This window comes from Gopherus evgoodei, chromosome 1 (genome assembly GCF_007399415.2).
Source record: "Gopherus evgoodei ecotype Sinaloan lineage chromosome 1, rGopEvg1_v1.p, whole genome shotgun sequence".
Lineage (NCBI taxonomy): Eukaryota > Metazoa > Chordata > Testudines > Testudinidae > Gopherus > Gopherus evgoodei.
The window spans coordinates 265969017-265996290 of NC_044322.1; the positions used below are offsets into that span (position 1 = coordinate 265969017).

General features: G+C 44.6%; 1 protein-coding gene across 1 annotated transcript; it reads right to left on the reverse strand.

Annotated features, from left to right (window-relative positions):
- Window positions 1-5: 5 nt before the first annotated feature.
- Window positions 6-26892, reverse strand: PRDM4 (PR/SET domain 4). The gene is made up of 11 exons (XM_030545173.1): window positions 26806-26892; window positions 23810-23943; window positions 19958-20143; window positions 17739-18533; window positions 14242-14391; window positions 11552-11670; window positions 7352-7437; window positions 5282-5409; window positions 3717-4031; window positions 1980-2148; window positions 6-699 (listed from the first exon to the last, which is right to left on the reverse strand). The coding sequence occupies exons 2-11, from the start codon at window positions 23940-23942 to the stop codon at window positions 396-398; spliced, it is 2385 nt and encodes a 794-aa protein (XP_030401033.1). The 5' UTR covers window position 23943; window positions 26806-26892; the 3' UTR covers window positions 6-395.
- Window positions 26893-27274: the final 382 nt, after the last annotated feature.

The following is a 27274-nucleotide window of genomic DNA, read 5'->3' on the forward strand; positions in this document are numbered from 1 at the left end:
AAGTGTCAAAATACACAGTCATTTTTCTTTTAAATCCCCAACATACTTTCATGGCTTTAGCAATTCAAGACTGTTGGCTCCTATGGTAACCAAATCACATTTTTGTTTCATGATTCTTCCATCCAAATAATGGAGCAAGGTAACTTTGTCAGTGTTTATGAGCAAAATATATGAAAGACAAGAATCAGTCTGTGCACAGTGTATTTTTATGATCTCCTTACTGGAAACTGTTCCTTGTCAACAGATAAGTGCATCATCCATTCTCATTCAGAGTTGTAGCCATAAGGCTTATTAAATAGGGATATAATGTTTCATTGATAAAAACATGATGTTTGGGGAAAGGAGAGTGACTTTTCCTCCCCAATTTTACATCTAAAGTTTTCCTCCATCTTTTGTCACTTATGTCCAGAGAGTGAGTCATCTGTTGCATACACTCCACTGTTAATCCTACAGTCTTCAGTCCTCACTGACTCTATTAATTCTTCCTCCTCCGAATCCTCCTCTTCCTGGGCTGAGAGACTGGATGTGGGGCCTTTACAGATTTTTAGGTGGCGAGTGAGGTGGTATTTGGTTAGATAAGCCTTGGAGCATTTTTCACACACATAGTCCCTCTTTCCTTCATGGGAGTTGAGATGTTTCTTCAGGTGATTTGTCCTCAGGAACAGCTTGTCACACCTGGGACACTTGATCTGCCGTTCTCTACAAGAGATTGAAAAAAAGTCAGGTTTTCCTCATGATACATAGCAACTATATATTGACAGGACTTGTTTAAGTGATTAGAGGAGTTTGGGGAAACGAGGTTACTTTAATCACTGTTACAATGTGCTTCCTAGTTTAAAGGAACCAGTTTGTAAATGATTTCACATACGGGGTGAGACAACTGCACAGGGTTTACAAGCCACTGTGTGCACATAAAGGCTCCATATCCTCAGTGTATGTTGCTTTGTCTCACTGGCAATAAATCCACTAGAGCCAACAACAGTATAGCCTCGTTATAAGTCAGGATAAAGTTCTTCTAGGGTAGAATTCATTGATCAGAACAGTTTTGTTAACCAAAACTCGATGCTGGAGCAGGAACTTGGAATTTGGCAGTATGGTTACCCTGGTACCAGGGATCAGCTTGTTGTTCCCAGGAAGAACTGTCCAAATTTGGCCAAATTATTTCTTTGAAAAAATCTCTGTTCAGTAGCTACATTAAGAGTTTGACAGCTAAGTTCTCTATAGATTCTGTCTGAACTGCTTCATGCTGGGTGCTGAGCATTGGTGCTCATGGCTAGCTGCTGAAATATCAGAACTGGGAGCAGGGAGACTGCCTGCCCTGTGCTGTCCAATACTCCCCTGCTATCTCAGACACTGGAGAATAAATCTGCCTGACAAATGCAGAAAGGACAAGAACTGGGAGGGGGATGAGTGAAGAAATTAGATTCAGACAAGGAACTCGGGGCAGGGGAAGACAGATTGGATGAGGATCCCTGGGTAGAGACTGGGACTGGTTGGACAAAGACTGGGATAAGGAGCTGATATGTGAGAATGCTAGTGAGAAGCTGTGGCATGATTTCTGATTCTGCATCATCACATTGGAACTTGGAGAGTTTTCAGCTGAGAATTAGGGACAATTACCTTCCCTCCCAAAAACTGAAGGATGAGAATGCTATTACACAATGCAAACAGGATGATTTGGGTTTTCTCTGTAGTTTAAAAAAAAAAAAAAAAAGGCAAATTTTGCAGAAGTCTTAGAAGGTTCAATGGAAGCTTTCCTGTCAGAATATTCCATTCTCAACAGACGGCCAACAACACAGCCATCCTAGAGTTGATCAAGATGCACCTCCCCGTAACCTAGAGTGATATTTATTTTCTCTTGAATCCAGATTTGTGAGTGTGTTCACACAGAGTATGCTGTACTGTCCAGATCTGTTATTTACTTCATAGGCCTGCTCTAGACTTCCTGTTGGTTAGCTGCCATACTTAAGATCACTTACTGTGTGTGGGTGAGTACATGCTGTTTGAGGTCCTGCCTCCGCATGAACAGCTTGTCACAGTAATCGCACTTCAGGTTCTTCTCCCCGGTGTGGATGACCATGTGTGATTCCAAGTGAGCCTTTTGGGTGAACGACTTGTCACAGAGGGCACAGCGATAATTTTTCTGACCTAGAATTGCACACACACACACAGTGACAATGATATCTGGGGAAAAACACCCCCATTATTCACTACAGAAAAATCTTTCCCTGAAACAGATTAAGAATTCACCTGTCTATTCCTGCAGCTCTGTTTCAATCTCAGCATGATGACCTATTAAAACAATAGTCTGGGCTAGCCATGCAAGAAATCAAAATTTGACACCTGAGCTCAATTCAGTCACTCCAGAGCTGGGAGCTTTATAAAGGGGCAAGACACCCAGATGCTGTGTTCAGCCAAATGGTCTTTGCAGTTGGAGTGTAAAAGTAAATCTAATGAACAATTTGTATAATCGAATATCTGAAGCACTTTGGGGTACATCTGAATGGAAAGTCCTCTAACTGTAAAAGTACTATCATTTAGGGTTCAGTACTGGACCTTAAGACTATTTCAAGGTTAAGAACTGGGGGACTGAACACTCAAACACTGCCTCAGTCCTATTCCTGGTTTGGCCGCTAGCCTTATGGGTGACCTTGGGCAAGTCCACTAATGGCTATTAGCCAAGATCGGTGACTGCCAGCTGCTGGGACTAGACAACAGCAGATGGATCAGTTGATAATTGCCCTGTTCTGTTCATCTGGAATTGACCATGCTCAGGATACTGGGCTACATGGACCACTGGTCTGGACCCTATAGCCATTCTTATGTTCTTACATCCCTTTACCACTCTATTCCAGTTTCCCCATCTGTAAAATGGGGATAATGAGGCTTACTTAAAAAACTCTGTGCTATACCGATGAAAAGTGCTATATAGGAATTATTACCATCACCAGGTACCCATTTGATTAAGGCAGTCTGCAAAGATATTTACCTTTCAATTTCCTGCCTTAAAAAGTCTGTAGTAAACAAGCTTACTTTGTGGCTCCTATAATCCTATTGTGCAGAGCAAAGTAATTTATCCTAGGATTTAGGGCTGAAGCCATAAACCTCAATCAATATGTAATTGGTGCCATCCACAGGCTGACAGCTTATTTAGATTTAACTTCTGAGGAATGAAGAGTCTGCATAAAGGCTTGGTTATGTACCTCGGTGTGATTAAACCAGTGACTGAGGAGTTAACTGACAGTAATCCACCTGTGCCAGCTTTACCACCTGACAAGTGTTCAGCAGTTTACTTGGAAATGAGATGGTGGTCTTAGTCCAGTTCCTAGTGGATAGGTGTCCACATCACAAACCCCCCAACATAACTGGCACTCATGTTAGCAGTCTCAGCACATAGGATCAAGAACTGAATGGACCTGGAGACTGTTACTCTCTCACTCCATAGGCAGTCCCTGGATACTAAGGTGATGGAGGCCTTATAAGTACCTGGGGAGAAAGAGAGTCCTTCTAGGTCAAGGCCGAAGCATGTAAAGGCAGTAGCTGGGGTAAGTCTGCATTGCTGCTGTATGTATAGGGCCTATTTTGTGAATGAACAAAGGATTTCAGTCTCTCAGGCTGATAATCTGGCACCTTTTGTCAGCAGTAAGTTTACTTCAATTCAAACAACACTCTTTTGAAATGGCATCTTAAAGTGTGACTCAGGCCATCTGCCTTACCTGTGTGTATCTTGAGATGAGTCCGGAGGTTGCTGGGATCGCTGAAAGCTTTGCTACAGAAATCACACTTGTGTGGCTTCATGCCCATGTGTCCCATGAAATGGACATGAAGTTTGGAAGGAGAAATGAAAGCTTGGGGGCACATGGAGCACTTCCACTTCCTTTCCTTACTGTGGCCTGATCCATGGCTGCTGCTGTGCCCCTGGCTGGGGAGGTGGTTATGGATGTGGCTGCTCAGATGGGCCTTAAACTCTGTGTAGGAAGTGCATTCCTTTCCACAGTGACAGACATGCACATCTGGGTGTTCAGGGACACCTATAACCCAAAAGCATTTCTTTTGATTAGAGACACCATTCCTTCACACACTCAAAACATCTGCTGGCCAACTTCCCCAAAACATGGCTGCCTACCTTCCCCAGTTTCTCTGATATTACATAAAATCAAGTGCAGTGGTTTTTCTACAGCTTGTTAAATTGAGTCTTACACTTGCTGCAAAGGGCATCAACGGACTACAGTGGTTTATGGCACCTGTTCTACCCAAGAACCTTGGGAACACCAACTAACGTTATTCATATACTCCAGGATGGATGAACTGCACTTAAAGTGAAGTAATAAGCTCAACAGTTAAAGGTCTGGGATATCAGAATTCTTTCACTAACTCAGTCACTCAATGTGCTACCTTGAACAAGTTTCTGTGCCTCAGTTTCCCCATCTGTAAAAGGGTGATACTGATACTTATTCATCTTTGTAATATGTTTGGGATCCTTGGGTGAAAGGCATTATATAAATGCAATATATATATATATTAATAGCAGTAATAGTACTGAGCCAAATTCTGGTAGATATTATTCAGTTCTTAACTTCAATGGAAGTTTTCCTCAATAAAGATTAAATACATTGGGTAAGGACTTTAGATTTTGGTCTGTCTAACAGAATTATGGGCAGAAGCAGCATCCTCCAACCCTTGAAGTCCAATGAACAAGCCACAGTCATTTTAAATTCTCTCCTCCCTTGTGCCTGGTTCCTCCTGCTTGAAAACTAAAGGTTGACCTAGAGTTCCCTTCTTATTAATCAGTGTTGGCATCTCTCAACTAATCCATGCATATGCAGGGAAGCTTGCACTGCATTTGGTACCATACAAATAGTTTGGCTCAGTGCCCTGATCCTCCTTTACCTTCTGTAAGCACTAACTTCACCATCACCACATTTCTTATGTGGAATTTAAACCAATATCGGTTATGACCACTCAAAATCTGGAGAATTTTATACCTCATATTATTGCCTCTCCCAAGTTATGGATGACAGAGAAGCAACTCTTTGTCCCATTGGTATACAAAATCTTCATTCTGATCAGAGAGAAATTAAAGGGCTGCTATAGCAATAGTGAAGAACCTGTTATTTACATGTAGTGAACCAGAAGTTATAGGAATACAATACCACTCGCTATCAAGCACTGACAAAAAAAACTTAAGGAGACCCCAACTTACAGCCTGGAAGCAGCATATAAAAGGGAGCTCAGGTTCGACTTTGTCTGTAAAAGCAAATAAACGTGCCTGTCTTCTTACCAGTCTGTCTAGCATAATCCCGACTGTAATAAAAGAGAAGCTCTTGTTCGGGAGGGATGTCCCGCGAGGTGCAGAAGTACATTTTTCCATCGTGGGGATAAGCTACCAGATTCTGCTCTTCCCGACTCCTACACCAACAAAGGAGACTTTAAACACCTTTCAAATTGTTAGCTTGGGAACAAAAAGCAAAGCTGTCAGTAGTACTAAAAGACAATGGAATCTCCTTAAAGAACTCTCAGCATCCTGTGGGGAATTTTCATTTCAGAAACACTTCTCAACTGCCATTCTATCACTTCCTTCATTCTTTATTACTCGGGATGATGACATGAAGCTCAATCATTCCTATTGCTTAGTCCCCTATAAAGTCATCAAGCATTTGTGACATCACAGTTGGTTCCTGTGAAAACAACTGATATCACAGAGAGCAAACTGGGAAACAAGCAGAGAACTAAGATCCTTTTTCATGCTAATGCCCCTAATAAAAAAGGCAAGGAAACAGAAATACAAAATGAATCTGGTCTACGCTGCGGGGGGAAGGAAGAGGTGTCGTTGTCGACCTAAGATATGCAACTTCAGCTATGTGAATAGTGTAGTGAAATCGGCATATCTTAGGTCTACTTACCTGGCCATGAGGACAGCGGCGACTCTACCACTGCCGCTCCCCTGTCAACTCCACTTCCACCTCTCGCGAGCTGGAGTTTCGGAGTCAACGGGAGCACGTTCGGGGATCGATTTATCTGTGTCTAGACGAGACGCAATAGATCGATCCCTACCCGCCGTGAAGACCTGCCCTTATACGCAGAAACAGCTGAATTTAAAGTACTTGCAAAGTATTCCAGGAGGCAATAGTGTCTTGCTGGCCTTGCAGATCAACGGCTGAACATGCCAGCAGCACTGCAATACTTTGCTAGAAGACCCAAGGCCAGGAGCAACTTCTTGATTCCCGCTCACTAGCCTGATGAAATGAATTACAGAGGAGACCATGGAGTAACAGGGAAATTATTATATCCTTCCTACTGACTCACTCATGGGGCAATATTAACATCAAGGAGAGCTGTGCAAACTGCAGACTCCCAGGCAGAGAAAAAGGCACAGCTATCAGTAGGGATTAGGAGAAAGGCAGTGAAGCCCAGAACAAAAGGATGGTCTTGGCCCACACTGCAGTACCTGGGAGCATCTTATCAGTAAAGGTATAAAGCAAAAAAGTAAGCAGATGCCATCTTAACAGATCTATTTTAAAAAGCGTGAGGACGGGAAGAGAACAATAGACCACCATATTCACAAAAGCAGCAGCTGGCATAAGGCTTAAAAGGACAAATGGCTAGATTCAATGCACAGGTTTGGAATGATGCTTTACCGTATCATTAGTTCACCCCCCATAACACCCTGCCCAGCCTATTGCTTGCCACTTTACTGATTTTCTCCTAGCAACAATCTCAGCTTCCTAGAAATCTTCAGCACCACTCTTTAATTATTACATAGGGCAGCACTGCAGTGGGCTGCACATTCACTCTTCAAAATTTCTGTAGGTCATGGGCAGACTTTAGAGTCACATGGAGTCAAGGGGACTGGCTGCTTGTGCCAACCCGTCCTGTCCCTCACAGGTCTTTCACCCCAGCTTCACCCCACACTTGCCCCTACTCCCCTGCCCTGTACCCCTACCCCTCACCTTCCCTTTTCCTTCCATTTAGTTGACTCCCTTGTAAATAACCCCCTCCAAACAAACCAACCATGGAATTAATATGACATATGCCACCAACACATTCACACTACTTGTATTCTACCCCCACTCCCACCCTGTGTCTGTCTGGTCTATTTTCAAACCCTGCCTCTTTCCCCCACCTGTCTGTATCCATCCGTTGTCTCTTGCCTATAAATCGTAAGCTCTTTGGGGCAGGGACTGTCTTTTTGTTCTGTGTTTGTACAGAGCCTAGCACAATGGAATACTGGTCCATAGGTGCACGGGGCTCCTATGCACTATGGTAGCACAAATAATACCCAGTCAAAAAAAAATAAAGGACAACACCATAGGGTCCAACTCTGCTCAAGCTGGGTAAACATAGCTCTCACCGGGCTCTGTGTACAAACATCATCCAGTTACACTCGTTTTCATCAGCTGTAATGATGTAGAACTCCAGGACGCCATTGTGGTACATCTGACAGAAAAAAACAATACAAACAGTGTCAGGATAATATGTGGCAATGACTTTGGTCAGAGCTCATCCCTTTCTTTAGGAAAGGAATTGCTTAGCCAGACTGAGCAAGGCGCCCATTCCAGCAAGACACCTCCCACACAACTGCCATCTGACTTCACTGTGTCTTGCCAATGGTGAACCAGGCCATAACAATATAGGGACATCTAAGCTACAGGAAGTGATTTAATGTCGTTTCTTCTCCGAGTTTGTCTTCAACCTCAGAGGGTAAGACTGTACCTTGCACAGAAGTTCCCTGATCCCTCCATCTAACAGGCCTTGCAACAATCACACATCCTTGGTGTAGACAGAAAAGAGTCAAACATCATTGGGACCTCATATTCCTAATGGGAGCCGCCACCACCACAAAGGCACAAATCCCTCCCCCACCTCAGGTTAGCACAAACATCCTGACCCCTGCAGACCAAGCTAGAGACTGACATAGGGTGATACCTGACACCACAATCACTAGTCTTAAATCTGCTCATTTATTTGAGTATTTTTCTCTTCCTCCCTCCCATTTAGGCTTTTGACAGAAATATTTTCATCTGCTTTTCTAACAGGTCAGGAACACTGGTATCTTGTGACTCTCTCCAGCTACTTGCTCCACACAGCTCAAATATTAACCATTGTATTTTTAAATACTTTTTAGATAAGTCAGTAACTGCAGTTAACAAAGGTTTATCTGATAGACATTTATGAATGAATGTGATTCATTTTTCATCACATCTAATAACATTAAAATGACAAAAAGATTGCAGAGAGGTAAGTGAGGGTATAAGTGTGTACCCCAGAATGAAGGTTAAAATGATTTGTTGGCCTGAATTAACTGTTAGTCTTCAAGTGTGTTACCTCTGCATAGTCACCCTTGTCCTACTGGTGCCTCCTGGCATGAAGCTGCGGGAAATTTTTACAGTAATGTTGATTCAAGCCATTCCTCCTCCCTCCCCATCATAGAGGGTTCCAAGGGTATAAAAATGGGAGTGGCCTCATCTATCCCTCGGCTGCTTCCCTAAGTTTGGAATTCTTGATCTGAGAATTTGAAGTAGTGGAGGGATGGAGAATGAATATGCAGATTTGAGACTCTTGAAGAACAATGGCTGGTAAGTAACCTCTCTCTTCTTTGAGTGGCCTCTGCATACTACTGCTTGTGGAGATTAGCAAGCAGTATTAATACTTTGGAAAAACAGGCTGAGGAGCTCTAGGTGAACAAGGAATACAAAATTGGTAAAACTACATGGCGGGTCAAAAGAAGTTACCGCATTTCACTCTTACAGATCAGACCTCTGTAAGAGAATTTTTTTGCTGCAGAAACCTACAGAGTTTTGAGTAACAGCTTTGCAAATTCTATGAAAAAAACAAAACAGAACAGTAAGACATGCAATGGATGCTGCCTTTGGATCAGCTGAATATGTTAGATGTTACCAGATGAATGAACATGTGCAAGTCCTCACTAGGGCATAAGGCAGATTTGGGGAAATACAGACAAGTTAGCCGCCAGTATGAGATGAAAATAGAGATGACTTGAGACTGGAAATTGGGCTAAGGACACTAATCAAATCATGTTTCCCATATGGACTACAGTTTATAGGCCATCTGACCTGTACCTCACTGAGTCTGTGGGGTGTAGCTATGGCTATGAGTAATGCTGTCGTCCCAGGTGCACGGTACAAATGATAACCTGACCAATAACAAACCAAAGATCCCAAGGACTTTGTGAAACAAGACTCCAACCCCAAAGCAAAAAAGATGTATGGACTGGAGGAAACACTCATGAGATCACTATGAGAATGTCCACACTGCAGTTAAGACACCCAGGGCTGGCCCATGCCAACTGGCTCGGGCTCTGGGTCACAGTGTAGACTTCTAGGCTCAGACTGGAATCTGGGCTTTAGGACTCTGTGAAATCATGACTGGTGTGGAGAAAGTAAATAAGGAAGTGTTATTTACTCCTTCCAATAACACACAAAAAGCATGTGGTACCTTTGCCTTTTGCACCTTAAATGACCTGAGACGTAAGTGTTTCAGGTGAGAGTACTGTCGAGAAAGAGTGGTGCCTTTGTAACCAATCAGTTTTATGGCAGTCACAGACATAAGTCTGGATAAAAGTATCACCAGGTATCACTGGTAGAGAGCCTAACTGTGTACCAAAATCTAGATACAGACATGAATGCACCAATGACCCGATGTTCACAACACAGGTCAGGAAACAGTTTGCATGCCCGCTCATTTTTTTTTTAATTTGCTGCTTAAATGAAAGCATCTCGTGGATATTTGTGGTGAATTGTACTGGAATAATATGGCTACAGTTTATCCTACAAGGAGAGGGAATATAATGCCAATGTCACCTTATTCTTAGAAATTGCCATGTGCTGACTAGCCAAGGAATAGCAAACACATCAACAATCCCAAAGGGATTGTTCTTAATGTCAGCTGAGAATCCCAATTTTACAAGTTAAGTGCTTTCCCACTGGGCACTGAGACTGGAGATAAGTTTAAAACAATATGAAAACACTTTTTAAGGACCTGCACCTGACACAGATTGCGTGCGACACACAGAGGATGAAAATCCAAGGTCTTCCTGGCAATGCTGTAGAATAAATTCCAAAGACGTGGCACCAGATGGCTCAATCTAATCAGAACGGAGACTTCTGGTGCAAAGGCAGCATGGTCCTGAAGAGGCTGCCACTTTTTTTTTCTTTAAATAATTAAGCATTACTTCTTGGAATCTCAGAGCTGTCAATATGCAGCTGACTGAACATAAACAGGAGAAGCATGCAGAACCAGTTATCCAGCATCAGCAGATAAGGTTGTGGACTCCAGGAAAGCTTTTTGTGGCCTGTCTTCAGAACAAAGCATTGATACTGGTGCTTGGAACCTAACTGTCTCTGGATACCAATGGCCTTGGATGGCTTCAAAGTCCAGGACATTAGCACCGGATTAGCTGTATTCATTCCCAGAGTTGCAGCACTGAATGAGACTCAGTAGGTACTGGAGCCATCTCAGTCTGGACCAGTGAATAGTTTCCAAGTTTCAGTGCTGAGGGTATCTTGGCACAAAGACATCTCAGCTAGGGTTTCAGAGCAAAGAAAGCTCATGGCAGTTCCTACTAAGATTCCTGACATGGTTACAGAAACATTGCTACTGATTTTGTCTAGAGGGACTCCCACAAAAGGAATACCTATATCCTCATCCAGCTATCTTGCAGGTCCTCCTGCAAGTAAACCATCAGCAGACATCACCTCTGGGTATTATTTATATAAGACTAAGTATCTGACACTGGAGGAAAAACACATTTCTGGGACTAGAGACCCAGATTTGGGAGTGATGACACAGTAGACACCAAAGAATCAGGGATTACAGTGTCACTTATAAATACAGAATCAGTAGTGCTAGGATTTCAGCATCAGACTTGGTCATTCTAGATACATCTGGAGACCTCTGAGCCATTTAAACGAGGCACTGAATCCCACTGCATGCGTTTCTCCTGGACCTGAACTGCTGGATCCTCAGCACTTGACTGCCACGTGTCGAGCTGATGGTATTAGAAAGTCAAGAGTGACAGAGCTGGTGCTAGAAAAATCAAGGGTGTTAGAATCAGTTGACTATGAGAGATCAGGAAACCCTGGTGACACTTATGGATGGCCCAAAAAGAAAAACTAAAGGTTTTACATGCTTTCCTACAGCAAATGACATATTGCTTTGGTGGGACTCCACACAGTCTGCAACGTAACCAAATAAAACAGTACTGATTACAGGAGTACAAATGAGAACTCAGCGTGGAATACTACGGAATATTGGTCATCACAGATAGCCCACTCTAGGACCTAGCCCTAGACTACAGAATGTTCCTTTATGTTACAAGCTTAACTGTCAGTGCATTGTGTTATATCAGCTGTCACGAGGCGTCTGGCAAAGGCCATATTGCATAGCTGGTATCATACATATACCCTCCACAAAAACAGCCTTGATTTGGGGGTGGGGTAAAAAGAAGAGAGCATTCAAGTCACAGTTAAAACTACCACACTGGCAGTTTTGACACTGACATAAGATTTAGGGAGACATGACATACGCTGACCTTCCAAATGTGATTGGTTGCCTTGTCTGTCCAATCTGCTACTTCCAAAGAGTGACTCTGTTGCCCAATCAGAGGTCCAAAGCAAGTCCTCACAGGAACAGTCTCGCGAGTCCACACACCTATCAGCAGAAAGGCACTGACTGCAGAATCAATTATTTAAACAACAAGTCAAACACAACTAAAAGACGCGATGTTTATGAGAATGTTCTGAGGGTTATACCTGGGAATCAGACCATAAAACCTCGTGTTCCACAAATGGGATACAATTATTATAGAAACAAGAGCCACCACCTTCATACATCTCTGGGAGCCATTTTGTTCTAACTGCAATATTTATTTTTGTTTTCTAAAGCAACTCATTACTTTCAGATGAGCTGTAAAACGAACGTCCTGACCATTTATGCCCATTAAAGATTTTACGGCATTTTCTGCAGAACCAGAAAATTATCATTTCAGTACCTACCTAATTCCCATGAATTTAGCCTACCTAATCCCCATAAATTGCCAGAAATGTTGCTGGGCACTGTTAAGTAGCTTCTGCATTTCTCATCAGAGGCAAATGTATTTCTGTGATGAGCAGAGAAATTCCTGTATCCATATTATTATTATTAAACATTTATATTTATAGCCCCACACCAATACATTTGATAGCTTCCAGGAACAAAGCGGAAAGCACACAGAGCATAAGGGTAATCTGTTCCCAACAAGAAGCATCACTAAGCAAACCAGCTTCTCTAGCTGAAGTTTCCAACTAGTCTTCAGACCCTCGGAGAGTGCAGTGCAATAATCCAATCTTAAGGTGACAAAAACATGCGTTATAATAATGAGGTCCATATCTAAAGGGAAGGTCACAATCAACCTGCCAAGTGCAGATGGAAAAGGTGGCACTTGAGCAATTCTACTACCAGAACACCCAGAAGCAGCTAGGGATTCAGCAAGACCCCCAGATTGCAAACCTGAAGGTATGTCCACAGTAAACCACTGCAGCTGTACCTCTAGCGCTTCTTTGTAGACACTACCTACAACAACAGGAGAGGTTCTCTCATCAGCACAGGTAATCCACCTCCCCAAGAGGCGGTAGCTATGTCGATGGAAGAATTCCGTTGACCTTGTGCTGTCTACACCAGAAGTTAGGTCAACATAGCTATGTCTCTCAACGGTGTGGATTTTTCACACCTCTGAGACATAGCTATGCTGATATAAATTCCCAGTGTAGACCAGCCCTAACTGATGAATAGTGGTCAGATATCAACTCTGCTGTTTCTTCTGGTTGTTTCCCACAAACTACAATTGGTATCTCTGTCTTGTCCAATTTAAACCTCAAGCAGCTAGCTCTTATCAAGCTCCAATTTCAGCCAGACAGTGGGAAAGTTACTTAACTGCAGTGTCTGGATTTAATGACATGGAGTCCTAAATCTGAGGGCAATCCACATTCTGAAGGTAACAGAGCCAGTCTGCTTCACTGACTCCCTTAACTACCTAATAACCAAGAAGGATGACTTAATAAAACCCAGTTAATTTTTAAAGCAGATGAGCAATCATCCAATACTATTTCCCCACACCCCTAGGAGGCTCCCCCAAAAATAAAAATGGATTGCACAGACTCGAAAGCAAGTCAATCAACCCAGCTAGGCTCTGCTAGCACATCAACAGTACTAAAGTTGCTAGTAAGTCTAGCACCATAGCAGCATATTGGAAACCTGATCTTTATCCATTGCCTGGAGATAATCTTCCAACACAATTAGTACAACCTCTATATCATATTCAGGTCTAAAACCAAACTGACTGGTATTAGGAAAGTTAGGACTTATTGCTAAAGCTGCCTTGTCACAATCTCTTTGATAATCTTCCTCAAAAAAGAAGACTCAAGATAGGAAAGGACTGGCAATACTGACCATGTCAAGAGAGAACATGTCAGTTCTTCAGCTGGTGTAAATCAGTCTAGTTTCTTTGCCTTCAATGGAGCTATTGAGATTTACATCACCTGGATCTTGTTTGATCTGAATGGAGCCTTCTTTCAGAAATGCTGGCTCCTTACTCTTCCACATATCAACAATCTCTTCCAAAAGAGACTAAATACCAACTTGAATGAAATATGTAAGTCTAAAGTTATATTTTACATTTATATTTTACTTATTGTGGCTGTGCTACATTTCCAGCATTGAAAACAGAATATATTTTGCCTAGAAAGGAATACTGCAGGACCTATTTATTGCTGAATGGTTACTAAAGAGAAACAAATCTCCTGCGCTTTTTGGCTAGACTAGACATTGAAAGTATGTTACAACACACTAGCAATCATGTCTGAAAAGTCTAGTGCAGACAAGGCAATATATACTTTTAACGTGTGCTAAGCAGGGTGAGTTGAAGCTTAGGCTTTGCTCCAGCCTTCAATTTAGCACATCATAAAATACACATTGCCTTGTCTATACAAGACTATCCAATGTGTTAGCTAACACATTTAACACGCCACCCTAAAACCCTAATCTAGGCAAAGCCCAAACACATGGCCACAGACCAAGATTATTTTGCACACTATAAGTAATCATGTTGACTGTCTGAGGGGAACACCTCTGGAGTCACCTTCTTCATGTGTGGACCCTTTCCTACTGTGTCCCATAACTATGTTAATATCACTGGGGTTTGTTTTACTGCTGTGTAGAGATATATGATAGATAGATCTTCCTTACCAACTTCAGGTCCCATGATAGACTGCCGGAGAACAAGTTGTTTTGGGAGAGAAAGTCTGGCTCGGCTCTCTATTGGGGTGTCAGGAATGAAAGTTACAGGCCCATGATCTGGGCAGTCTGATGGGTAGGCCTTGTCACACAGCGTGCACCCTGTGAGTGTAGAAAAAGGACAACACAGATCAGTGAGGTATTATTTATTATTTGTATTACAGTAACACCAAAGCGGACCAAATGACACAGGGCCTCACTGTGATCAGCCCTCTAGAAACACACAGTAAGAGACAGTCCCTGCCAAAGAGCTTACAGTCCAATTAGACAAGATAGACAGAGGGTGGGAGGAAGTACTATTATACCCCTTTTATAGGTGGTGAATGGAAGCAAGAGAAATTAGGGCCTTGTCCAAACTCACATAAGAAATCTATGAGACAGCTGGGAATGGAGAAATCCTACCAGGATCAGACTATAGGCTTCTTCTGACTGGTAACTCATCTGCTTCATTGGATTTTAACGTCATTAAGATTAATATGTTGTTTTAGTCAGAAGAGCTACTATGTAAAAATGGACCCTTATTACACAGATTTGCTTTGTGATGCCTCTGCCTACTTTACTGACTTTAACAAGTTTTTCTAACCTTATCCCTGCATATCCAGTATACTAATGGAAAAGGAAGTCTATTCTTCCTTATGCATCAGTAAGAAAACTGGAGCAGAGTTCTTACTGCAGCATCCTTTTTACTGGTACTGATCCAAGTGGTAGAAAAAACAGCTTCATTTGAAATCACAGGTAGAGTAAGATTTACTGGCAGTCAGCCATCTTTCCGACCTGCATATCCAGCACATCTGATAAGTAACATGCAGACTGCTCGTGTGTGTAGAATTTTTTAGTGAAGGGAGGCTAAGACTTCAGGATTCTTCCATTTCATCACAATCTTAGAGGGATTGTTTTAAGCTTCCTGTCTTTGATCTTGTCACACGAACACCTTCACTCCAGCAGAAACTGAAACCCCTGTAGAGGGACTTATTGGTATATATTTATACTATGTGAAGTCTATCACTAAAATTGAATTTATGGAATGCCAGTGAAAGGAATGGAAATTTGTTCCCAAGAGCACTCAGTGGAGTAATTTCCAATAGCTGTCACTAAACATAAATCTCTATAGAACACTACTGAAAATTATTTCCATCCACTTTAAATACAATTGGGAGAAGTATTTTACACTATGACTGACTGTCACATAAAGAGCTTGCTGCTCTACTTCACTATGAACAAAGCTGACAATCCTCACCCTTCCATAATACCTCATCTCTTCACCTGGAAAAATGCTACATACAAATTAAACAATGGCAGATTTGTGTGAGCATCCTGGAATTAATGTGTTATGGGTCAAACTGCAATAGCATTATTCAGAGTGAGTAGTACCTCCCCAACTGGTCTCATCAACTCCAGTAGGATTAATTGTGGTATTAGGTATATTCAGTATGGCAGGTGGTCAGCTGCTATAAACTGTCACAGCTCCCATAAAGTCAATAGAGCTACGACAATTTATATCAGCTGATGATCTGCCCCCAAAATGAATAATGGTATCATAACGTGACACTATATGAAATACATATTGAATGACTATATGATCACATCCATATCCATTACTGGATGGATGAGTGTGTAGGGCTGACATTAGAATGGATTATTGTGTAAGTATGACACTCATGTTTAGAGCAACTGCAGTAACGGGTTGATAATGTGAAACAGCCCCTAGTTCAACAACCGAAAGACAGCATGGAAATGAATGAAAATACAAAGTAGAACACTTAGAATGGCAACATTAACTTAATGATAATAAAAAAAACCTGGACATCTACATCTCATAGTGGAATGGATGAGAAAATTCATTGCTCATACTTTATCTGAACATTAGTACTCCTACCTAGAGAATCTCAAAGTATTTTACAAATAATAATTTTAGCCTCAAAAGTTATTAGCCTTGGTGTATGCTTTGTATTTTTCCCATTTGTAAAATGGAGGTACTGAAAAGGGGCACCGATCTCCCACAGTAACTACTGAAAAGGACCAAGCTTGAAGTAACTGGGAAAAATCTCTTCCCTCCTTACTTTCTGGCCACAAACTCGTTTTATTCAGAAGTAAAATAAAAAGCTAAAATGAAAGCTTTCAGCTGGAAAGTTATTCTTTACAATAAAACGTAAGATGTCTACACTGCCAAAAAAAAATGCGCTCTTAATCTGGGTTAGCTAACCTGCGTTACCCTAATTGGGGTTGAAACAGTGGTTTAGACATAGTAACTCTGCTTTTAACTGAGGTTAGCAGCTCAAGTTAAAGCCCATACCAAGTTGCTAACCCCAGTTAAAAATAGTTGCTGTGGCTACACTACTTTTTCAACCCCAGGTTAGCTAACCCAAAACAAGAACATACCTTTCTTGGGACGTGTAGACAACCAAGAGTAGCATTCAGCAGTGCTATCAATTTATGCTTTGTCAAATCCTTACAATCATTTGATATGAGAGAGATCTGATTAAAAAAATCTTTACATGCACATAAAATCATGCAAAATGTGGAGATTTTTAAACTAAATGTGTTTCTTCTTCAAATGTATGACTAGTCAATTGGGGATTCTGATGGGGTGTAGTAGGATAGAGAAAGATGAAAACCAGATAATGACCATGATGTTGAAATTTAAAGGCCTTCATATTAAAATCTAGCCTCACAGTGGGAGTAAGCCAGGCAGTAGAAGTACAAGACGGACACAGATCTCCATCACAGGAAATGAACTTTGTGATAACCTCAATCACTACCCTTCAGGCAGTCCAGGAGGGATGAACAACAAAACAAAACTGGGGACTTGTCCTGCCTTGAGCAGGGGGTTGGACTAGATGACCTCCTGAGGTCCCTTCCAACCTTGATATTCTACGATAGGCTCTAGAGCAAGTCCCGAACTCCTCCTCTTGAAAGATCAATTAGACTCAAAACACAAAAACTCTTTTATAGAGGTCATTGGAAAAAAGTTAGAAGAACGTCCCTTCCCCTCCTTTCTGGATTTTCTGTTGAGTGCCTCATTTCTCATGGCTCTTTACAAGTCATTCTATGTTATAATCATGGATATATACATGTGATGTCATTAAAACTTGTCAAATTAAAAAACTGCAATAAATTTCTTAAAGGTCAAGAAATCCACAAAAGCCACAAAGTTCACAGGGTAATGATTAAGGTTCCAACCTCCAGACAAAGCGAGAAGACAGATACAACAGAATGACAGATACAACAGAATGATGTTAAAATCAAGACCTATTATGCCTAGTTGTTGGAGATTTAATCCTCAACTGCATATTTCCCAGCTTTTTTGGGTTTGTTTAATGGTCTTAACAGGTTCCTCCCACCAAAAGACATCTATAAGGCTCGCTGCATGTCTTAATATTCTCACCCCTCATAACAGTTACATGATAAATGCTACCCAGAGGCAGAAGCAAGCACACTGGCACACTCACATATGGTAAACAAGGTAGCCATATTCTCCTTGTTTGAATTGGAGTCTTCCATTTGCAGAGATGATGGTACAAAGGCAAGATTGTCTGAAGACACATCCACATGGCCTGGCCCCATGGCTACTTCTTGGTTTATGGAAGAGACAGCCACAGGCTCGAGACTAAGGCCCACTTCATGCAAGGAGACAGATTCCAGGGAAGTTAGGTTGTGTGAGGTAGAGAGCGCCACACTCACAGAGTTGGTGCTCATGGCCACGGTATGTATGGAGTCATTTAGTGTGCTGTCTGATATACCGCTTACCCGGCCTGCAATGTGGTCAGGCTCCATGACAACAGGAAGCTCCAAAGTGCTACCATGAATGGGTATGACACCACTATGACCCACTGCATCTGAAGCCAAGTTACTGCCTACCGTGTCCACAGCTAATGGTTCATGATTCCGGGAGCCATTTGGGATTTGTGAATGATCCCCAGCTACATTATCCATCGTAAGCTCCTCAGTCATCCCATCAGTAGATATTGGACTGGTTACCCTCGAAACTCTCTCCATAGCGATTGTGGTATCCAGTGCTACCTCATGGCTGTCACTAGGATGCAGGCTTTGAGCACCGTGTGTGTTCACTGCACGAGAGTCCATGGAGACAATCCCTGGTTCCAGTCCCACAGTTCCAGTGGGCTGGAAGGGATCTAGGGCTGAAGGATTATTGGAGACAGATAAAGCTGGATTGCTATCAACATTTATAGTGTTGGGGTGGATGTATTGAGGTGGAGGTCTGTCAGCTAAATAAGATAAAATACCTGATGAAAGAGAAGACATGGAGAAAAGGAAAAAAAGAAGAGAGGGTGAGTTTACAATATCAATTTTCAAGCAGTAATAAACAATCCACAACTGCAATCCATTTCATCACACTTTATTAAGGTCTGGATACCTTATGAGTCTGCAATTTCCTTTCAACATGACCATTTATTTTCAATTAAGTTAAGACAAGGCTCAGGTAAGTCTTGCAAACACAAACTCTTGGCAATCCTGAAACATCCCAATCACAAAGAAATATGTGACCGCCGTACACCTTTACCAGTGGCAATATAGGTGGTTTAAATTTGTAAAATTATGATGAGTCACCTCTGCTAGTTTCCATCCACCAATGCAAATGCTCTATTAATCTGATAAACTCAGGATGGCAGAGCTTCTGACAACACATGACCCAGACTTCATAGTACAAGGAGTCAGAAAGAGTTTACATGGCAGTTTGGGTATAAGTAAGCTTTGCTTTCTTATAAATATGAGCATCTCAACAAAGCCTTCAAAAGACTGCTAGTGGAACTGAACATTTCATACCATTTGATGACACCCATATCTTTCTGTTAGGATTAAAGAAACTGGAGGAACTCCTTCAGGATTTACCAATTTATTTTAAAATATATATTTTATACACTTGTTTCAATCATCTGTATCAGCCAATATGTCTGGCTGCAGTTCTTTCTCCAGAACCCATCAATTCAACTCCTGGATCAGCTGGGAGAGCATCATTCAAGAGTAACATGAAGGCCTTTGCTCTTTTCTCTAAGGGCTAAATCACCACCTCTTCTTCAGCAATCCTAAACCTTTTTGTGCTAGGGACTAACAGCCCAATATAAGAACCTGACTCCTAGTAGACCTGCCCATCAGCACCAGCCACCCGGCACCCTCGCAGACAGAGAGGCCAATGGTGCACTGTAGGGACAAGAGATCAGCACCTGTGCTGGCTGTTCAGGGCAAGCCAGCCTTATGTGGCGTATATGGTCACCATACTGAGGCCAGTGAAAAGCTGGGAAGCCTCAGCAAAACAGAGGGAGCACAGCCCTTCAGCACTCTGTTAAGGGGAAGGAGGCAGAGCACAGCTTTCGGGAAGGGGGCAGAGGCCCTTTGCCTCAAGCCCTCCCCACAGGCTGTGAAGAAAATAGGGCAGAAAACGGCCCAGGCAACCTCCATAATCTCATCCCCTCTCTAATGGAAGGGCAATTGCATTAAATGATACGGTAATTCTCTGCACTTAATATAGATGTAGAATAGATGTATTAGACTTCAGGAAGCACCCAGGGAATTTTCCATAAGGAATACCGTGCAGAGTATTCTTTCACAGTCTTAAGTAGGCACAGAAGGAAAAAAAAGCTATGTAGCTCGTCAGGTGTTCTGTAACAGCACCTATCTGAACTTCAATCTTCAGAGCTATACTACTTACCAGGTAGAATGTGTCTGAAGTAGCTGCTCTCCAGGTGAGGATAAGGTGGTGGAGGTAGGGTGTAGTTTCTCTCTGGTATACCACACATCACTCCTCGATCTCCAATACCCATTGGGAGCATCAGAGATAGGGCAGAGGGCAAGGAACTCAAGGAGGGGCCCAAGTTTGGAATTGCAACAGGCAAGCCTGCAAGAAGAAAATGCCCATTAAAATTCAGTGGAACTATGTAAGTTTAATGAACATGTAACCAAGACAAAAGTTTACTAAAGTCTTCCGGGTTTAGTGCAGTGTAGGAATATAGTCAAAATTCCCATTACCGCTAATTGGGGAACAAATATTTCATAATGGGCTCTTCAAGTCTAGCTGACAAAGGTATAACTCGATCCAATGGCTGGAAGCTGAAGCAGGACACATTCAGAGTGGAAATAAGTCATACATTTTAAGTGTGAGGGTAATTAACCATTGGAACAATTTACCAAGGATACTGGTGACATCACTGGCAATTTTAAAATCAAGATTGGATGTTTTTCTAAAAGATATGCTTTAGGCCTTATTTTGGGGAACTTAGGCCAAACTAGATTATCACAATGGTCCCTTCTGTTCTTGGAATCTGTGAGTTATGCAGCCAAAGCCACAAACACTGCATTTGGCTATGTGAATTAACATGTTATCTGTTATAGGGGTTTCCCCTAGTTAGTATAATGAAAGTTCTCAGCTTTCATGTGCATATTTAGAATGCCACCAGGAGCAATCTGAGGGATAAACAGAACTCAGTTTCCTAAAGCATGTTCTACATCTGCCTTTTCCCTGTAACTACAGATTTTTATTCTGGTGAACCCCCAACATGTAATTTTTACTGATTTATTAAGATACAAGTACATGCAAGTATTACGGTTGTATTTATTGTTAGCAGTTAGAGCTTTTCTGTTTAACATTTTTGAAAGTTTTTGGTTATTAAGAAAATGTTAAAATATTAACTTTTTCATTTCAAGTTTCTTTAAATTGTGTTTCATTTTCTTTAGTATAAAACTTCATTTATTAATTTTATTATGGGGCTGAGATGGGGCAAAAGGGGTTAATGAATGGAATAAACAGCAAAAGGAGAAGGTAAAAAAACAGAAGGGGAGGAGAGAGAAAGAAGGATGTACAGGACTATGGAAGGCATGGGAGATAAACCTGACACTGGAAGGACTGTGAGGATGCTAGGGCAAACAACTGATCAGAAAAGAGAAACTATCCAGGTTTCAAGTTGTAAAAAGCAGTCCACTGACACTGCTGGGGTCAAGAGACTATCCAGATATTGAGGTCATGGAGTCCTACCTGGGCCCACCTTGCATTGCTGCTCCTAGGGGCTGGTTCTACCCTGAGAGGTCATGCTCCATTTCGCAAGTGGCTGAGACAGGTGGAGTATCCCCAGAAGAAAGATCACCCCTTCTAGAATCTGGGGTTCAGCTAAGATCTAGCTGGGCGTCCGGCCCTATAGCTGCATTTTTATATACTGTCTCATTCTCTATTATGTTTTCACTTGTAATGGACACTTCTGTGCAACTTCCTGAAAACCGTGTCACCAACACCTCGGCACGCCAACGGGCGTCCGCGTCCGGCAGACCCCTGAGGACACCATCTGGGAGATCCTACAGGAGGCTGCCAAGATCAACACATCCCTGCTGGCGCCGTGGCAGAAGATCAACGCCCTCAACACTTTCCTGATCCCCCGCATCGCCTTCGTCTTGAGAGGTTCCGCCATGGCAAAGGTGCCCCTCAACAAGGCGGACAACACCATCCATCAGCTGGTTAAGCAGTGGCTGTCCCTGCCCCAGAGAGCCAGCAACGAGCTCATATACATTGCCCACAGGCACGGTGGTGCCAACGTCCCCCGCATGGGTGACCTCTGCGACATTGCGGTCGTCACGCACGCCTTCCGCCTCCTGATGTACCCAGATGCCACGGTAAAGAACGTCGCAGGGGCCACCCAATGCACCGTCATCGAGAAGCGAATTGGCAGGCCTCCGTCCAGCCCGGATATAGCCACTTTCCTGAGCGGCTCCCTAGACGGCGAATTTGCCTGGGACGGGGGCGACATCGCCTCGCTGTGGTCCCGCGCCCGCAACGCCACGCGCCGGCTGGGAAAACGACTGGGTTGCCGCTGGGTATGGAGCGAGGAACGGCAGGAGCTGGGAGTCCTGGTGCCGCGGATTGAGACGGAGGGCAACACCATTGTTAGCCCCAGAGCCAGAGGTGTGCTGGAGAAATCACTGAAGGCCGCTGTCCACGCGCTCTGCGTGGACACCCTGAGGAAAAAACCCGACCAAGGCAAGGCCTTTAAGGTGACCAGCAAGTGGGACTCCAGCAACCACTTTCTCCCCGCGGGCAGCTTCACCCGTCTCGCTGACTGGCGGTTCATACACCGCGCCCGCCTGAACTGCGTCGCGCTCAACGGAGCCGTCCACCACAGGAACTGAGACAAGCGCTGCAGGAGGTGCGGATATGCCCTGGAGACCTTGCCCCACGTCCTGTGCAGCTGCAAACCCCACGCCAGAGCCTGGCAGCTGGGCCACAACGCCGTCCAGGACCAGCTGGTGAAGGCCATTGCTCCACACCTAGGTGAGATTGCAATCAACCGCACCATCCCCGACACCGACAGCCTGCTGCGCCTGGACATCGTTGTCACGGACGAGGAACGGAAAAAGATCATCCTCGTCGACGTGACGATCCCGTTTGAGAACAGGACCCTGGCCCTCCGTGAAGCCCAAGCCCGCAAACTTGAAAAATATGCCCCCTTGGCTGACACCCTGCGGGCAAAGGGCTACGAGGTTTACACCGACGCCCTGATCGTCGGAGCGCTGGGTGCCTGGGACCCCTGTAATGAACGAGTACTTAGGGCCTGTGGGGTGGGCCGTCGCTATGCACGGCTCATGAGACGTTTGATGGTCTCGGACACTATTCGGTGGTCTAGGGACATTTACACAGAGCACATCACCAGCCACTGCCAATACCAGGAGTGAGCCGGCGTGATTTCGTGCACCCACAGGGGGGGAGGAGGCCTATAACCCCCCCCCCCCCTTGAACCATATCCCCTGAGCCCTAAACCCACTGAACTGGATTCCACCATGTGAGGGTCATCCTGTCCCCATTACCCAGCCCGCTTACTTATACCCATGACTGCGTGTAACCCACTGTATGAGCAATGTACCCTCACTGCTTCCTTACTGCTTCCTGATCCCACCCACCGTACACCCCGCATTGGGGACCTTACAGACTGTATATGTTATGTGTTAACCAATTTCCAAATACCAGCGTCCCCCTATACTCTGTATGTTGCCCCCAATGACCAATAACTGACGCTTCAAACTCTTTGTATCACCTTTATTTAAATATTCTCTAATAAACTTTTAATCTGAGCGTGTATTTTACATAGTCTGGGGCAGATTTCTCGGCAACAGCTCATATTTCGAGGGACTCAAACGCCACAATGATTAATGCAGCAAAAAGGAGAGAGAGAGAGAGGTAGCTCATTAATACCTATTAAGACAAAAATAAACTGAACTGTGTGGGACACATCCATTCTTACCACAGAAAGCATTGCTTTTGCCTTGTCTACACAAGCAGCAACTTTCAGGTGTGTCTTCGTCCCACAGTGTGGTTTACAACCACTAGATCAAATGTCAGATCTGCTCAAGTGCATGATCGTATCACCCCCTGAGGACTCCAGCCTTCAGAGGACAAACCCAGATGCCTCTATCCAGCTGTGTGCACTTCACACTTATGCTACTTTGATTTTCAACTGTCATGCAAAATGTAAATACACAGCAAGTGACAAGTATCAGCCCTTCCTGCAACTCTCCAAGTTACCTGGTGCCGGTATGGCATTGTGAGTGGGTGATGCAGTAAGTCCCAGGTGACTTCCTGAGACAGGCAGGGCATTGCTCACAGAGGATGAGGTCAGCTGGTCCATCCCTACTGAACTCAGGTTCATTTCATTCATCCTACAAAAAAAACAAACAAAAAGATCATTCTTAGTTTCTTCAGTCCTAGAAAAATAAGATTTGTATACAACGTATGTCCACCTCACTAATCTAAGCAGACAATATAGTTTCCCGCCCATTATCAAATGGCACATATAACTTTTGTAGATAACATATCTAATGTTAATCAAATTAGATAAAATAAAAAAACAGTAACAGACAAAAATCAGATCGTAACTCCTTCCCTACTGCCCTAGCATTGAACAATGTTGCTGAATGAAAAGTAATTGTACATACTCTTATGCTGAAATATCCAGTCTCTATAGTACAAAAGAAAGGAGATCTGATTTAAGTCTCCATTTCTAGGATTTGTCGGATTTATCTTTTGATTTCATTTTTTATTTTTTAAATAAACGACAAACTAGAAAAGACCTCTCAAGTATCAAAATACTTTACTGTGATCTAGATTCTGTAAATATATCTTTACAAGACTGTCACCATAATTACAAATAACTGTAGTGGTTCCTTCTATACTGTCAGTAGCTGGATTATTTATATTAGAAGTTGAACAGCAGCACATAGGCATTTTGATTTTTAAGGTTTATCAATTTAAACTAATTTTTTAAAGGCAGAATCAAACTAAATCTTTCTTGGGTGGAACAGATGACTCAACTGGTCATAGTTGTTTGCACTGTTGTTATAGCTGTATTGGTCCCAGGTTATTAGAGAGACAAGCTGGGTGAGGAAATATCTTTTACTCGATCACTGGTGAAAGTGACAAGCTTTGGAGCTACACAGAGGTCTTCCTCGGGTCCTAAAGAAGAGCTCTGTGTAGTTTGAAAGCCTGGCTCTTTCACCAACAGAAGCTGGTCCAATAAATATTACTTCACCCACACTGTGTCTCAGCTAGGTACAGAACCTTCAACTCACTAAGGACTAGTCTACACTGGCAACATTAAAGCCCTGCCACTTGTGTAGTCGCGGCACAGCTACACAAAAAACCTACCTCCATTATAGGCGCAGCTCCCAGCACTGTAGGACTGTCTACACTGGCGCTTTACAGCTCACACCCCTCAGCGAGAAAGTTGCAGTGCTGTAAAGTGCCAGTGTAGACAAGCCCTTAGTCCATTATGGCCCTGGAAAATAGTGACTAACTCACTTCCACAGGATGCTGTTCTGCAGGTAATTAATTGGTAATCATGCCAGTACACTTAATGGACATGTGTACACGTCATACATGAAAAAGCCACTATCACACTACACCAGAGGTGGGTAAACTACATTCTGCGGGCCACAACTGGCCCACGGGACCATCCTGCCAGGCTCCTGAGTTCCCAGCCAGGAAGGCTAATCCCCGGTCCCTCCCCTACTATTCCCCCTCTCCTGCAGCGACGCCGCTGCAATGCCAGCACTCTGGCCTGCCACTACTGCTGGGCAGCACGGCTTGCACCCAACCCACCTCCCAGGCTTGGATAAGGGTGGGGTCCCAGGGGCCAGTTAAGGGGCACGGGTGTGAATAGGGGTTGGGGCAGTCAGGGGACAGGGAGCAAGGGGAGCTGGAGAGGACAGGGGTTCTCAAAAGGGGGGGTCAGTACCCCTCAGGGGGTCACGAGGTTATTAGATGGGGACTCACAAGCTGTCAGCCTCCACCCCAAACCCCGCATTGCCTCCAGCATTTATAATGGTGTTAAATATATTTTAAAGTGTTTACAATTTATAAGGGGGGAGGTGTCGCACTCAGAGTCTTGCTTTGTGGAAGAGATCACCAGTAAAAAAGTTTGAAAGCCACTGGGATGGGGGTGGGGTCCCAAGGGGGCAGTTAGGTGAGGGAGGTCTCAGGAGGGGGCAGTCAAGGGACAAGGAGCAGGGGGGGTTGCATGGGTCAAGGGTTCTGAGGGAGGCAGTCAGGGGGCAGGAAGTGGGAGGAGCGGATAGGGAGCAGGGGCCAGGCTGTTTACCTGGCCCTCCATGCATTTTCCCAATGTTTCCCTCGGGCCAAAAACTTTGCCCACCCCTGCACTACACACTAGTTGACAGTCTCAGAAGTCAAGGTCTGGTTCAAACATGGATACTAAACTCTTTCTCATCCCATTAAGGGGGCCCGTCCAAAACAGAGCAGACACATACTTTGCAGGATTAAGGGCAGCAATTTGGGTTGTGTCTGCCTATTTTACCTACTTATGTTGATAAACCCATCCCAAGCCTTTCAATCCAGCCCCTAGCACCAGCATTTACTTCACGTAGAAAATTGGAAGGAAAAATATTTTGCAGAAGTAGCCAACAAAATTTCAAATCCAGGTAGGTTAACACACATTTTCCTCTTCATTTAAGGTTCAAATCCTTACACACACGCCCATGACCAAATTTTCAGTTTGGGGATTCAAGTGCTCATCCAGACCAAACACTGATCCTGACATGGGCTCTTTTCTTGCTTTGATGCTGCTGAGGAAGTCTGCCCAGGGATGCTCCCATCCAGGGAGGTCCTGCCCCTCCATCCCGCCCAGCTCAAGTGGCGGTGGAAAGCCCCCGAAGGGGAGGATCGCCCAGCACCAGCTGCAGGACACCAGGGCCGGGCTGAGGTCTGGCTACAAACCAGGGTACAGCTAAACTGCGAGTTTCACGGGGGACTTTCAATGCCTCGATTCTGCCCGCCGCTGTCCGGGATTTCCACAGCCCGGGGCGCCCGATCTGCCGGAGGCTTTCGCGCCGCAACGGGGCTGGGCCCGAGAACCTGACACCTGCAGGGGGCCGGGCCGGCCTCCTGGGCCGCAAGCAGGGAGACCGCGGCGGCGCCCGGCCCCGATCCCGCACCGCCTGGTGGGGGCAGGGCCGCGTGGCCGGGCAGGGGGCGAGGTTCGGCGCCGCCCGGGCCCCGCCGCTCACCTGGGGTGCACGGGCCTCGGGCCGGGCGTCTCCCGCAGGCGGCGGCAGTAGCAGCATCGGGCCCCTCAGCCCCCGCCCTCCCGCCGGGAGCCGCTCCCAGCTGGGGCATCCGCCCGGCTCCCGGGCCGCGCTCGAGGGGAGCAGCCGCGCCCGGCAGCGAGCGAGCGGCCAGAGCCTCAGCGGCCTCATGGGCCGGGCGGGCAGAGAGCGGGCCGCCGAGCGGCGCGAGCCCCGCCGGGGGGAGGGGGCCTGACGCCGGCACAGGCCGAACACGCCTCGGCCTCGGCCTCGCCCCGCGGCGCCGCTTCAGCTTTGTCCGGCGGCGGCGGCATCCAGGAAGCGATGCGCTGCCGCGCTTGGCTCTTCCCGCCGGGTACCCACCTCCCGCCGCGTCGGAACCGCGGCTCTTCGCGCAGCGGCGCCCCCTCCCCCGGCGACCCAACCGCCGCTCTTCCCGCAGCTCGCCACC